At 38.6% G+C, this 16482-nt stretch overlaps 1 protein-coding gene across 3 annotated transcripts in view; it reads left to right on the top strand.

The window, feature by feature from the left end:
• The window catches only part of LOC148423829 (disco-interacting protein 2 homolog A-like), a 64127-nt gene that overhangs the window by 28488 nt on the left and 19157 nt on the right, over positions 1–16482 (top strand). For 2 of the 3 annotated variants that reach the window (XM_088415570.1, XM_088415571.1), the window contains exons 2-7: positions 4921–4992; positions 7176–7289; positions 7386–7505; positions 10197–10466; positions 11957–12094; positions 15734–15853. In XM_088415570.1, coding sequence (XP_088271696.1) covers positions 4921–4992; positions 7176–7289; positions 7386–7505; positions 10197–10466; positions 11957–12094; positions 15734–15853 — 834 coding nt within the window. Of the gene's footprint in view, positions 1–4920; positions 4993–7175; positions 7290–7385; positions 7506–10196; positions 10467–11956; positions 12095–13492; positions 13532–15733; positions 15854–16482 lie in introns of all 3 variants that reach the window. The other variant, XM_088415572.1, reaches the window with a different exon arrangement.

The following is a 16482-nucleotide window of genomic DNA, read 5'->3' as shown; positions in this document are numbered from 1 at the left end:
ACAAACAAAATGATCAATAAGTTAGTAGATTATTAAAATAATTGTCGAATGTGACCCTAATGCAGGATAATAAAGCCATTATGCATTGAAGTAATCGAGTGGGGAAACAACATCTTTATTTATAAAATTCTGTATTGTTAACTCGAGAAAATGTTCTATTTATGAATAAAGAGTTTGGATTTTTCTTTGTTTTCGAACATTTTGATTTATAATAGACATATTGATTGAGATTTATTGACTAATCAATTGTTAAAATTGTTGAATGCACCCTTAGAACACAATAAGGCCATTGAAAATAAATATAATATGAACAACTCTTTGGGAGACCTCCAAAGTCTTGACCTTAGCCTTGACCTCAACGCAACAGCTTTGGAATGAACTAGATTATAATTTTGCTCCAGTTTGACAATTTGAACAATTAACAATCATGTGCTGGCTAACTTTTTCCTGTCACTCTCGAATAAATCTGTAAATGAGATATGGTTGTCCATGCCAATGACGGGGTTGGAAAGCGGTCCTGAAACTGTACTGTGCTGATGCAGTGTAATTTGCGCTGAAGGCACTACTTTGCCCAAAAAGTCATCAGCCACTTTTACTCAATACCCATCTGTCCGTTAAAATCAATACCACAAAGCAGAGGATAGTGACTCTCTTCCCGTCACTCTCTAGAAAGCACTTGGGGAAATTGGGATTGAATGCCGGCGCAGCAGGATGTTTACGGTAACAACTTCAGAAAAGTGTCTCGAATGAAAATGAATTGTCTCTTCAGACAGTGTTCAATTGTACATAAGCCAAAAATGTGGACCCAGGCTGCTATTTTTCTTCCTCTTTGAATGTCCCTTTGAATGTTCTGAAATAAAGACCGTCTGGAGGTCAGACTAAGACCATTACACTTAGTATGTGTGGACATGCAGCTCTCAAAATTGGACAGGAGAGTGGAAAGGTTAGATTACGGGTACAGGGGAAGGTCAAATGAGCAGGTTTTTGATTAGGACAGGGAACACAAAAGACACCTTCCATCGGAACCCCAACCCCTTCATGATTTTCTACAAGTCCTGCTGCACCAATTTCTCACAGCTCACTTACATCATAAAGCCTACAGTCAGCACGAGGGAGGAAGGAGGTCAGGCAAAGGTTTTTCTCCTATCCTGTGTCGACTCACCATGAGCTGCAGTGTCCCTCGAGACTGTGTAATTTGATGGAGGTGTTTAGCACTCCCCTCACTCCTTCCTCTATCTGCCCTTCTATTTCTAAACTGCATCCTTAGATAACACCCTCCGTTATTCCCCAGGCATTAAGCCACATATTGACCTTTTAACCATCCAATATTCCTTCAGTGAAACCATCCCCTGATGCATTATTTCTCTAGAAATTCTTTACAAAAAACACAAAAAAAACTCAACTTTTAGAATTTTTACTGTAGGAAATAACATTATATGAAACAAAGCTGTGTGTGTAGCTGTTGCAGCCATACAACCATTATTTTCTCATTCTATGCCTGCCACATGTTAACTGTTTTGGAATCCAACTCTTCAGTGCCACCTACGAGTTAACTCGTTATTATTCCTCTGTCACTGTTTATTTGCCGAGCATTGGTGTGTAGTGATTAAAAAAAAAACACTAAACAACAATTACAGTATGAAACAAGAGGGACTGATTCTTGTACTCAACAAACTTTTGGATCAGTTACTGGTTCGGTCATTGTTTACAAAATAAAAGCCCATATTGTCTTGTTTTGATTAAACATAAAAGATAATCGGTCTGTTTTCATGAAGAGCAACAAAAATCAACAAATACTGATGAGAGGCTGTTGAGAGGATTTGAACAATTTTAGGTTAAAAAAAGGTTCTAATCCATGATGTGATTATTAAAATTGTTGTGGATTAATTTGCCAACTACGGTATTTTCCGCACTGTAAGGCTCACCGGATTATAAGGTGCACCCTCAATTAATGACGTATTTTAAAACATTTTCCATATATATAAGGCGCACCAGATTATAAGGCGCACCCCCAATTAATGACATCATTTAAAACAATATAGTAATACTCAAAGTAATAAAAATAATAACTCAAATAATAACTCTAAACTCTCAATAGCATAATAACTCAATGTCAATATGACCAACCTTGTTCAACTGTAAGCACACAAAAGAAACAGGTAAAGCTTACTTTATCACTTCATTCCTCATCTACGAATCCAAATCTCAATATTGATCCATATATAAGGCGCACTGATTATAAGGCGCACCATCAGCTTTTTAAAAACATTTTAGGCTTTTAGGTGCGCCATATAGTGCGGAAAATACGGTAGTTGTCGATCAATCAATTGAATTCGACCCCTCTAAACGAGTGTCATTCACCCTTAACATTGATGGCAAATAGGGAGTGCGAATGTTCACATTTTTTAAAACATTGGTTCTCAAAGTGGGGTCAGCGGATCTCCCAGGCTCCGTGGCCTGACTATACAAATAATTTTGGTTATTAATAAAATAAAAATAAAAAAATCGTCACGCTTCCCTCTGGACCTTATGCGGCACTTTGCACTGTAATATTCAGGTAAAGGGTCATTGAAAGACTTAGCTGTTTGTTGCCGGCTCAAAAGATTAGCTTCCACTGAGACATAACTTCATGGCTCAAGATGCACTCGGGCCCTGCTCGCCTACCGAAGCTCCTCAAGCTACAATTTAGGGGAAAAGCACTCCCATTGTGTGCTTGTCCAGGCGTAATGCTGCGGTGCATGCACGCTAACGCCCTGGTATGCACATAGACATAACGCCAAAAGTGCACGGACACACACTGATAGAGACGCGTCACGACAGAAGAGTCAGTGTTGGGTCAGGAGGCGCTGCCTATGGAGAGTTGGGTATTGTTAGACATTAAACAGTGCAGCCATTCAGCTGTCAGGGGTGACTCAGGAGAAGTGTGACAACAACAACACCTGCCTTCACACTACTGCATTGTTGCGCTTCATGCTAGAGTGGCAGAGCTATGGCAACGATATTACCACAACAGCAGTGAAACATTTTATGTACAGTGCTGCAAAACCTATTGTTGAAGCACATATATTGGGTATATACTTATTATTTCGTAGTGTTTTGGTCATATTACACTGAAAAGCAGAATACTTGGGTGCCCTATTATTTTTCACAAACAGTTTTACCCCGCTAGATTACAGTCGATTTATTCGCCCTACGATGTGTGAAGTTGAAGTCAATTTGATTCTGAGTATCGTACAATACCAAGCCCTGATCCAACCAATCCATTGTAGCGAAGAAAATGAAGACCACATTCAAAGTCTCATTCAAAATTGTATTCTTTTTTTCTTTTGATAAAGGTATACCTAGATGATAACTTTTGTTTATTCTCCTGATACCCAGCCTATTCATTTTTCATTGCCTTCTCAATTTTGTCTCAGAAAGACATCGACCTAACCCTTACTTGCGTCCCAACCAAACATGAGACAAACCAATAGAAAGGGCAGGATGTCCTCTACTGTGCACAATAGGACTTATGTAGTTGGGAAGCTCGAATGAGTCAAAACGTAAAACGACGTAAAACATATGTCCAAACAAATGGAAAACATATATATATAAAACATTTGGAGAAAATATATACATAGATAAATATTAGTAATTGCAATTTTTGTTTGGTGCACTAGGTACCGCAGTCATAAAAAAATAATAAGTATTGTGTTAATACAAAGATTAATCATACATCACAGTGTGCATATTATATTCATACAGTCTTTGAAAAGCATTTTTAAAATTAAAAAAAATATTTCATTAATTTGTTGTGTTTCAAATATATTGCAACAATTTTCCTCCCAATGATAATTATTGCCATCTGTATCCTCTTAACTGCACTCAATGGTGCTAATGGGGGCACAATGCTGAATAATCAGGGCTTAACAGTTTGAGCCATTTGTTCCATTTACACAGCTCTGTTGAACTTTGCCTGTTCACTTGACCTCGGACCGCACTCGACCCCGTTTTGAGCAGATATACATTTAGAGGCATGATCCAATGATCTCCATTCACGGTACATGAGCAAAGATGTGTCTGCTGCTCTGCTTGTATTGTGTTTCTTGCCTCCTGCTGATGCAATGAATATGTCGTATCGGTTAACAATTTTATCATACATAGCATTATTTGTTGACAGATTTTTTTTCTCCTCTCTTTCTGTATGTTCCTCAACAGCCTGCATTGACTGCCACTTGCCAAATTCAATCTAGGTTGTCACCATTCTTTGTTAGCGTTAATTTTTTTTAATTTTTCCTGTGAAGTTGGCATTCTATTTTACTATTGGGTAATTTTTAGGCAAAGGAAATAATAATTATTATTATTTTTTTTTAAATCCAACAGTGGTAGTTTGTGTTTATAGCATAAGGGTATCTTACTCTTGTGTATAGGTCTAGTAAAGACACCAAGCATTATTGGTGGCCGGGTGCTTTAAATATCACTGCCGTTAGAGGTTATGATTAACAAAATCATTTCATAAAAATTGATGTGATGTAAACTATGTTAAAGGGTAAAATTTGCATAGAGGCACAAGTATTTTTACGTCATCTCCCTTGGATAGAATGGGATGGAAAAGAAAGGTTTCCTGTGCAGAATGCCAAATGCAACATGGTGTGTGTTTGTGTTTGTATATATATATATATATATATATATATATATATATATATATATATATATATATATATATATATATATATATATATATACACACACACACACACATGTAGTCTTCACACCAATTTTAAAACAAGATCACCTTAAGATTCAAGTGGTCCCAGTCCGAACATCAAAAACAACAGCAACACACATACATACGCATACACATAAGAGCTCATCTAAGCTAATGACTCATCTCTCTGCCCCTCTACCCTCCCCACCCCTCTGTTTTTCGTTGCTGTGCAGGGGACATCACTCAGAAGGGCTATGAGAAGAAAAGAAGCAAACTGTTGGCACCGTACATCCCGCAGATACAAGGTAAGGATATTTATTGATGTTTTAATGACCGCATATTTCATCCCCCAAAATCTGCAAGAAATGCTCACCAAATATGAAAAAAGACTGTAAATGACGTTTTTATTGCATATGTAATATTCATTTGAAAACTAGATTGTGAAAAACCAAATAGCGTTGAACACATTACTCAAAATGGGACGCTAACAAATCACAACAATGGAGGAGGACAGAAATCTCTCAAGGTGATGTAGTTGTCGATGTGGCTTTTGTCAACAGTGAGGAGGTGACTAGCATTTTACTCCACAAACTCCACTTTGCTGCAGTGGTTCAGTCTCCATTGGTGATAAATGAGATAAAATACACCTTTATCAATCTTAAAAGTTAACCCCTTAAGATCAATGTGGACATTGGGCCATGATGATTCCTATAAAGATAGTAAGAAAAAAAATGGAAAACTTTTGAATGTGTGTTTATTTTCATCATTTGTCATTGATTAATGTGCTTGACTAGTGAGTGACCTGCATTGGTTTTCCGTATCCAGCTATGCTCTCTGGCTGAGCAGCTATAACAATATTTGGTGGTGCAGTGAGCAAATAGTGAAAAAAGAAAAAAAAAGATCAGTAGCACAAGTTTTAATGACATAACAGTTTGTCATGTGACGTCAACCTCGTCTTCCACTTAAAAAAGAAAATACTAACAGATGATTTGCTTTAATGGAAATACATCCAATGTACTCAAATGCACATATGGTGATGACTTTCCATAACGTTCATAGCATACAACATTTCTCCCTGTCAAGATATATCAAAGGCCTACCCCATATTGGAAAAATATGCTCTTAAAATACAGGTGTTGCAACATCGCGATACCAATATTATGGCAATATCTAGCATGCTCCAAAAGTAATTATATTTTTAATCTTCAAAAATTGCATATTTTTCCTTGCTTTAAAGAAAGCAAAATGTCAATAGCAAGTGCTGTTGGTGCAGTGCAGTAGAAACGAGGCATTTACACCCACCTCAGATCTTTTTCATCTATTAAAATACATGTTTTGAAAAGAAAAAAAACATGGACCAATAAAAGTCTCTCCTGTGGCAGGCCACACAACTGCTTGACTTAAAGTGCCTTCTGCCCGGCAACCCAATCTAAGATCCTGGCGTGGGGATAAAGTGTTCCCTTTAAGAACTGAAAAAAAGCCTTTCCTTTAATTTGTGTTAGTGGCCATTAAAGCAGTACAACAGACCGGCATACGATTGAGGTGCCTGTCTTTGCTCACAGGATGCGAGTCACGCTTATTCTTCGCAGTGTCCTGGAATGTCCTCAGACCATATTGAACTTGATGCGCTAAATGCCACTTGTGTTGTTTAGTAGATAAAGTGTGTGAGAGCTTTGCTCAGCGTTGCAGCATGTGAGTTATATTGCTGTCTAAGAGTTGCTGACAGCATGGAGCTCAATGATCCCTACTAAGATGCTACCATTGAAAGGCCAGGCAGGCGGACGGCTGCCCGTTAACCGTATCCCGCACCAGGCTAGCTATTATGTACTGGATGCGCTTAATAACTTCATTTTATTATCGTGATTTCTAGACTACTGAAGGCAAGTGAATGTAAGCCACACCCACTACATTTAAAGAGGATTTTGTTTTTCGGGATCGCTGTTGTAACAAGGGATATTTACACTGAAAGATGTTTGAATTTAGGGGTTCCATCGTACTTTTGAAAGGCGAATGATAGTTACGTTAGTTGTTGGATAAAGAACTGACTGCTGAAAACAGAGCTGCGCATACATAGTAGTTTGTCGTTTTGACATTTTCTCCTTAATTGCCTCCTTTGAGCTGGGCATTTCAGATTTGCTTTCCCTTGAAATATGAAAAGTGGCTGTTCATCTGAAAGTGTGGCTGGATTAAAAGAAGATGAATACATTTTTGGTAGATTATCGGCGCTGTTATTTGGCATTTTGACAGCAGCATCGGCTTTTTTTTTAAATCTGACAGACGCAAATAAAGCAATTTAAAACTGTTACCTTCAGGAAACTATTTTCCTAAACGTTCAGGAACTTTGTATGAGATTATTCTCTTCATAATAACATGGTTTAAATCAAAGCGTAATTTAAATAAATATAGTTCTAAGAAACCTAGCATTTGAATGGGGGATGCAGACTTTTTATATCCATGAATGAACGATTCCCTCATCTTTTTTTCACAGGTGTAGATCCGGCTCTACAGATTGACAGTCGGATACAGGCCTCCTCCCAGGCTGTTCTGTCCAAACACAACAAATGTCGGGCAGCCAACACTAGGGATGAACGCTTCCGCTCTGGTAATCACATCTTCATAATTTGTGTGTGAGTTTTGAATTCCTGCTTTTGCTTTTTAATGTTGCAGCTAAGACGTTTACTCTTTTTGCGTGGCCTAGATCTCCACACTGAAGCCGTCCAAGCAGCTTTGGCCAAATACAAAGAAAGGAAGATGCCCATGCCGTCCAAGAGACGATCCGTACTAGTCCAGTCTTCAGTTGAGGCATGCACTCCGCCAGGTGAAATTTTTGAATCTATTTTTGGCGTGCTTGTGATTTGCCAACCTTGGATGTATAATTAACTATTCACACACGTACCCTTCCGATTCCCTAACTGCTCACTAAGCACCATACTAGCGTAGGATGCTAACATTCCCGTAATTCAAGATTGTGTTGCAAAATATTCCACAAGAAAAAGAAACACCCTGTGTGATGAATGTATCTATTGTTTGAGATCACAAAGGACTCAGTTGTTACAAGTGTGTTCCCAACAGGCCTTCCCACGTTGCATACACGATGAGATTGTTAGCATTGACTCAGAATGTCAACATTGTACCGCTTTCTGTAACAGTTTGTGTTGATGCCAGCCATATTTGCATTCAAAATACCAAGGCTCAAAAAAGCACTTCCAAGGGCAAGTCAACCAAAAAACGTTTTTGGATTAACATTAGGGAGACACCAAATTTTCAGACACTGAAAATCTTCGGCCGATAATGGCAAAAAAGCATTTTGGGTTTTTGGCGTGCGAAAACAGATTTTGTGATTACGCAAAAGCCAGCAAGCGTATGTCTGAATTTCACACAAGCATATGGGAGAACTCCTTGCTTAAAACACTATTGTAAAGCATTGCAGCAGGTTGAGAAAAGAGCACTGCTGAACTTCCACTTCTTTTCTGGGTAACTAAAAAGAAGGAAGACAAAATACATCATGTCACATGCCAGGCCAACGTCTAACACACCAAATAGCACATGGACAACAATGTGATACCCGTAGAAGGCTTTTATTATGTATTCAGCCTCTGTAGCTGTGGTAGCAAAGTGGCTAGCTTGATCCCTCGCGATTCAACGTTTTTGCTGTCACATCACAAAGCTAACAACATCAACACACCAATTGGCTTCCTCGAGGCTATGTTAGAAAATATTAGATCTATTTTTTTCTGTGTTTCGCTTTTCGGCTGATGTCAAAATGTAAACAGCGTGACGAAGAGGATTATTTAAATAGCAATTCTAATTGACATTTCACATGTATTAGTTTATCCATGGAACAAACAGTACCTCTATGCCTTGATAGAATTTGTGCATAAAGTATTAAAACGTTGACCAGTTAGAAATGTGCCTTGATAAGTTTAAGTTGGTCATAAAATTTCACTCGGAAACCAAATATCCCTAATTTGTTGTGAATAGTGTATATAATTACTGTGACTGCATACGTTTGTTTTGCTTTCACTTGATTACTGTTACATGGTACATTGCAGTAATTAGCACGCTCACCAAGTCATTTATGTGTTGCTCATTAAACGGTGCCTCGCAATTCTATCCTGCTGTTTTTGTCTGTTAAATACCAGCGACTCTGAGATTAATCAGTCTCTTCGCTCGCTTCTTGGCTTTTTATATGCGATGAATGCCAACTCTCGACTTTACGCCGGTAGTCTGACCCTCACTATGTTCTTCTGCTTCACTTTGCCATGGTTACTGAGACACCAGAGATATAGAAGAGATGAGCATTGGAATAACAAACAGATTATTCACTGTGAAGCAGTCCCTTTGAGGCCACTGGGCACACACATAAAAATATGGGCTCGTTAGAATCGAGCCTACGGCTTTGCAAGGCAACTTTTTCAAGGCCATGTCTGACTTTGTGCTCTACTGAATTGATGGATTGAGAAATTGCAATGCTTTTAGCTTGCAAAGTTACATCACATTAATGGTTGACAAGAAGGAGCGCTGCGTGATGGTGTCGACTGTGCCATTAGCTTCTCAGCTTGTGGCTGACTAGTTGGCTGTTTGCATTTTTGTATGTGCGTGTTTGTTTTTACATCGCATTAGTTTGATTTGATGTAATACTCTTGCGAAAGTTAAAATGTTTAAATATTAAAGACTAGTTCTGTCTTATTAAAAATGTTTTGATTTCATTGTGTGTTATTATTTGGCGTTTATAGACCTTTTTGGCTGTGTGTTAATAACTAAGGGATTTATAGTGTGATTTTATGTAATACTCTTGTGAAAGTCAAAATGTTTAAATATTAAAGACTAGTTTTGTCTTATTAAAAAATGTTGTGATTTCATTGTGTGTTATTTTTTGGCGTTTATAGACCTTTTTGGCAGTGTGTTAATAACCAAGGGATTTATAGTGGGGTAACGCTGTATTTTAGGGCTGCTACTAGTGATGATACTTGTTCAAAAGCAGGATATATCAAATTGATTGTGTAATAACATAATTGGACTAATTTTCTTGTGGGATTTATTACATCTCAGTGAAAAGGGACGAGTTTTATTTATTTATTTATTTTAATGTTAATTTGAACTTTAAATCACAAAAACGTATCCAAATGTTTCATCAATCATTAGAAAATATTACAAGTTCATCTGATAATTGATTCCAAAGTTATTGTTTAATCTTTGCACCTCTAAGCTCCATAGAGGAAGATTTTAGTTGAAGTTAAAATCCAGAAAACCATTTGATTGTGAGGAAAAGTGCGAACCACTTGTCCACCAGTCTGATAAATCTCCCTAGCAATTTTTTTTTTTTTTTTAATCAAATGTCAAATAAAATGAACTAGCGTAAAGCGGTCAACTGTGTTAGTAGATAGAACACTTGTCAACCACATAAGTCGTGCGCAAATATTTTCCCCCACCAGCCCGCGTCCTGTGTTGCTGTCCTCTTATCATGACTACTCTGTCATGATACGCTACTCTGACCTGTCTAACACAGACACCTCGTCTGCGTCGGAAGACGAGGGCTCGCTGCGGCGCAAGGGACGACTGGTCAACTCCACTCCCAACCAGGGCCACGGCCACCCGGCCGTAGAGCACTGGTTCAACCGGGTCATCCAGGGTTCTTCCACCTCATCTTCCGCTTCGTCCACTTCGTCCCACCCGGGAGGGAGGTCTGTCACCAGCAGCACAAACGCAAACAGCTCCGCTCTCAACGCCAACACCAAAGCTACTGCGCTGGCCGATCTAATGTCACACACACACCTAGGTGAGGGCTTCTTCTGTCATTTTTTTAAACTTTTTAACCGGTACTTAATGGACTTCATCTCTGGTTGGCATAATAGCAAATGCCGGATTTGCTCTTGCGTGGGATGAATGCTGTTTTATGGCTTATTTGCACAAAAAATGAAAGCTGGAACTGAAAACTAATGGGCTGATGTCAGCAAGACAAGAAATAGAGTGTTGTAATCTTAATGTCTGGGGTATGTTGACGAAAGACTTCTGTTTTTAATATACAGTACATAAAAAAAGCACAATATGTCTCCGTTAAGTGTATGTGATATGTTCGTTTGCATGCTTCATAAGTATTGTCTGGAGTTGCTGAAATCAGCAGAGGATTGAAGCATTCAATTACCTCCGGCCAATCAGATTTCTTGTCTGTATCTCTAACAGAAAGCAATGTCCCAGAGGACCGCTTTTGTCACTGCTCAAGATACACACATTACACACTTAATGAAAAAAGACAAAGAACGTCAAGAGTTTTAATTTATGTCTCTAGACTAAGTAATCTTTGTCTGAAATCTTACTGTCATTTAGTCATGTAAAAAGGCTTTGGGCTACTTTGCTGTCAAAGCGACTCCATTCATGTAGTCTGGTAATGCTCAGTGTGACATGAAATGCTTAACTAAAACAGCTGAATCATTTCTTTAGGTGCCACAGTACTGCATACAGGTCTGGATTTGGCTTTGTTACAATATGACACAGCAATCTAATGGAACTTTTAAGGTCAAACACAGATCCATGTATTTGTTTTGATTCGATGACTGTGACAACGCAGCTCAAATAATAGTTTTGCTTCCTAGCAAACTGCATGTGCAAGTAAGTACAGTCGAATTTGGTTAGGTTATTAAGAGAGTATTTCGCAATTGTGGCTGATCGCCACAGATGATATTTTAGCCATGCCACAACTAAGAAGGTAAAAAAGAGTTTAGCGCTATATCTCAGCAGTTCAGTAAGAAGTTGTTCTACCTTTGTACATCTTCAGCGCTTACCTTCAAACACTTTTAATGCATTTAGAAAAAGACACACACAAATGGCTCGTGTAGAGTAAATAGGGATAATGTGGCTAGCTTGTTGTTGGCTAACAAATTATGAGCTAGCAGCTGAGGGCTCACTTATTCACATGGCCATTCATTTTAAGGTTCTACAACATTCCACATTACTATCTTGATACATACAGAGTAACACTTTATGATGAATAACTCTTATTAATGCATTACAAGTGATAACTAACACCATTAAAACCAATGTATTAGAATTAAAAAAAAAAAATAGTGACCTGTCATTGGTCAGTGTGGTGGTTGCATGTCTGTCGCACTGTTTTATGGTTCTGGGTTCTTTTGGATTGGGTTGTCTTCTGCGGATGTTCCAGAAATGCACCTCCAGCTCACCCATGAGTCTAATGAGGACAAGCATTATAAAAAGGAGTATATGGATGGATGAATCAATAGTTGACCTTTCAATCTTCTTCTGTCACAGATAACCACATAGCTCCCCCAGACGTGACTGGCCTCTCAGAGCGCTCCTCACTTCATGCAGAACAGCCCCACGTTGCCTCGGTGCGAGGCGTGTCCCGTGGCTACAACCACCACACCAGCATCATGGAGACAGCAGATGGTGAGTGTCCCGTACGAGCGCCGCTACACGTTATCCTCCGGTTCGCCTTTCTCCCCTGCTGTTTGTCCCTCTGTTTTCCCTCTTTAGTCAGTCTTCCCTTCAGACTGTCGCAAGCTGCCGACTGACCCTCTTTGTGTTGCTATGGTAACACCTCTCCTCCTATGCCCCTGGAAAAAAACCTCTCCAATAATATATCTTAATAGTTGAGCATGACTCCTGTTTTAGGCTCGTGTCTAAAACATTACACAGTGCGTTGAGTTTGCATGTCATATTAAAGTAAAGACACTTTATAAAGCTCTTTAATTACAAGGACTATTATAATACCTCCAAGAAATATCATGTAGGTTTGTTCTGTCATTATATGTAACACTACTTTTGTGATAACTTCAGGTACATTGGAGCTAATCCGACAAAAATGCGATCTGGCTGAATGTGTTTTCCACAACCATTTTTAGATAGAACTTATAATGCAACCATTTCCACATTGATTTGGATTTGATTAGTTTTATGCAGTTCTACTGTATGACATGATATATTGTGTCATACATATCGTGACATGATATGTAGTGAGTCATTTTTCACTGCTTATAAAGTGTTAAATGCAAACTTGCTCTTTATATCAATATATTTCACCTACTTTTGAGGCCTTTGAGGACATGCTGATGACATTAACATCCAATTTGTGCAATGCCAAAGAAAATTATAAAGTTGTTTCTGAGTCCAAAACAGGGTTTCATTTTAGCCCATTTTAAGTCTTTAAAATGTCACATTTAAACACGATTGTTTTCCCTCTTCCAGGGAATTTCAATTATCTTGCTAAAAACAAATGTTGATCATTTTTTGTTACTTCCTTAGTAAATTTGTTTTACCAGTGAAAGAATCAGTCTTAAATGTTATTTTAAATTGTGTAACAGGTGAAGCACTAAACTGTAAGCAATGCACCAGTGTTAGCTCTGCATTCCACTTCACAGGATCAGAATTTGGGGGCCAAACAGCAAGAAAACAACAACAACAAAAAAGACCAATCCAATCAGAAAATGTAGCTATTTAAACAACTTTGTTCATTTACTGTAGTTGCGGTGGAATCTTGGATTATTAACTTTGGGAAATTCTCATTTAGGTGTTTCTTTTCCCTAATTCATCAATTGATTTTGATACAACAATGTGAACCAGGAAAAAAATTCTGAAATCACAGCGAAGCACTAACCAATATCATCTCACAGATCACTCAAATCATCCAACAATTCTGCAATATGTGTGGGGTTGATTTTGATTAAGGGCTTGTTGAATTAATTGAGTGAAAATGGTATGCAGTCTCAGTGTCTTTGGCACCTCTGAGAAACACCTGCACTTGTGAAAGCTTATGTTCAATGATGTCCTCATTTGTTTCTCCTCCAGGCTGTGAATGGAGAGTTGAGGGAACCCTCAGTTTGAATGGTATTTATTATTGCTACGGTTGCTTCAGTTCTTTGTCAGCTCGTGCGTATTTTGTGCATGTGACTACTGTGAGGTCTTGCGCCCCTCCACCAACCATGTTGTTCCTCGCACAAAAAAGTGAAGTCACGGTCCATTTGTTTTGATGTTGTTTGTGTCGTTAGTAATCTTGCTGGCAATTTGCACAAAATGCATTTGTGGTGATGTGATTAATTCCTACTTAACACATGCTATACATTGTTGGCGGTTGGTGTGAAAAGGACTTTCTTTGACTTTGTGTCTATATTAGCATGGATAAATGCAGTTTTTTTTTCATGTATAAATGTATCAACAATTGTCATGCAAAACGTTCTAATGAAGCTCTGCTTACTTTTTGGATAATAGAAGAGGGCGTCGGTAAGAGGGTATAAGTGATTTTACATGTTAGTGCTTCTACATGAAATTGTGTCGGACATTATATAGCCTGGTAGTCACTTGAAAGGGGCTCTGCATCTTCATCCATTCTTTATTCATGTTTAAATTAGACACGCTGTCACGTGGACCCAACTAGCTGCATACTAATGCATAGATTGTTTTCCCCATTGAATGTCCTCTTTCAAAACTTCAAAAATGTAGGTTCCATTGTATAAACAGTAATTATTACAGAAAGTGGTCACAGAAAAGCCTTTTTAAAAATGCTGAGTAGTGGTCTGTACTGATAGGCTTTCATCCAACCCCAAACTGATACATTGCAATGCCGTCTGATGTGTGGGATGTTGAAAAAGGTGACTTCTATTTGAGAACACTAATAAGTTAATTACCATCCTTGGCAAGTCCTCATCTGCTGCTACAGAACATTAATATATCAAAGGTTTTGAATGGATGGGACTCAGGCCATCAGATGTTGTCGTCTGTGTCTAATTGGCCCATCAGGTGTCGCACTGCCCCTCAAATGCGCCATCCCAGTGTGTGTTTGAGTGTGTGTGTGTTGTGTCTTTATATGAGCAGACTGAGGCTGTCTGAGCCGCCCTTATTATAGAACAAAAACGCATCAGGCAAGCTGTGTGCAGCTGTGGCCTCTGTCTCTTGTGGCTGGAATGTCTGACACTTGTCCCCCCAAAACATAGAATGGATTCACATAGACTAAACCGTGTCTTTAACAACTAAGAAATCCCTATTTCTACCATGTAGGCAGTCCGGTTTTGTTCAGTCTGTTTCAGAAACAATTTGTGTGGAGTTTGTGGGTCGAGGCTGCTACTGCAACATTCTGTAAATAGCATGTCCTGGTGTAACCCGTCATTGCACTATACGTTGAGCCAAGATTATTCTATCAATTGGATTAATCGGATAATCTGATATATATATATATATATATATATATATATATATATATATATATATATATATATATATATATATATATATATATATATATATATATATATATATATAGATTATGTTTTTTTTTTTTTTTTAATTGGTAGTTTATTGCATACTCCTTTGTAGAATGGATGTGAAAATGGGCCATTTTGACCACTTCTTGGTGGGCGGAGTGAATTTGTCTATGGGTGGAGTGGTCTTCACCCACTCATTGAGCCTTACCTTGAACCGCGCTCTGCAACTAAGTCTGCTTGAAATATTTCCCGCCAGTTATTCAGACGCCTATCCACACATAACTAAGTTGCATCCTGTATTGATACGCTCTAAACTAATGGCATGGAAGAATTCTTTCGCCCAATATCTACAATGTGAAATAAACAGTAGCTAGTATGTTATATGTGAGGTCTTGGCTGGCGTATAATCAACTTTAGTTCTTGCCACTTGCTGAGCACACACGCCTAATGAGAAGCCTCATGTCTCAGACGCTGTTAAGGAAACGTGTTGTTGCTAGGCAGCAGGCGAATCCGCACAACCTGAGTCAAAAACCTGCAAGGGTTATTAAAGATTTTAGCTAAGGAGCACCTCTGCCTACTGTGGTTTTGTTGTTTTAATTTCGAGATTGTGGACTGACCTTGTGTGTGTTCTCCCGTCATTTATCCATTCTCATTAATGGATCTGACCTCATACTTATCCTTTATATTTTATATCTATATATAAATATATATGTATATCCTCTAATATCCTATATTTCCTTCGTACCAACACCTCTGTCAGTTTGTTTTGCCTGCATTATTTTCTTGAACCCCATTTCTCATATCCCATCTTTTCCACCTTGTCATTGTATAGGTGTTCCTGTCAACAGCCGTGTCTCCTCCAAAATCCAGCAGCTGCTCAACACACTGAAAAGACCGAAGCGACCTCCGTTGCGTGAGTTTTTTGTGGACGACTTTGAGGAGCTCATGGACGGTGAGCACCCCTGAAATCAAACTCATTGCGTAAAATACTCCTAAAAGTCCAATAGTGCAACCCCCCCCCAAATTCATACGTGTGTGTGTGTGTGTTTCTCATTCTTTCTAGTTTTTTCATAAATGCGTCATTTTAGTTTGGTTGTAATAGTTTTAATATAAGATTAGTATGAAGTATTAGTTTAGTGCAAGATTAAAAAAAGGTCACTAAGTAATCCCAAAGTAGTCACTATAATCTTGTTGCTGACTCACATGCACCACTTATTCTAGCAACCATGTTTTCCTCTCAGGTTCCATAGTCGCTATGGTAATGCTGTTTCGTTCTTGCCTTTGAACACCTTGCAGTAGAAAAGAGGTGCACGGGAAACGGTGGCTTCAACCTTCATCATTTGTGCTCCTCTATGTGCCATTCTTGTTGTTGCCACACCTCACAAACACTCCTCCAAATACTCCTTTACACAAGTGATTGTTATTCTGCATCCCCCGCCTCACCTCCCACTGTGCATGAGAGACCACCAGGTGTGCTCTGGGAGTGGTAAGGCAGAACTGGGCCACAGAAACACAGACGCACATTGTGGACTAGTCTTTTTTCCTTTTAGAATTCCTTCATTCCTTACCAGCCCATGGTGG

Source organism: Hippichthys cyanospilos, chromosome 5 (assembly GCF_059441005.1).
Source record: "Hippichthys cyanospilos isolate Australia breed blue-spotted pipefish chromosome 5, RoL_Hcya_1.0, whole genome shotgun sequence".
Classification (NCBI taxonomy): Eukaryota; Metazoa; Chordata; class Actinopteri; order Syngnathiformes; family Syngnathidae; genus Hippichthys; species Hippichthys cyanospilos.
This window is presented reverse-complemented; position numbering and strand designations above follow the sequence as displayed.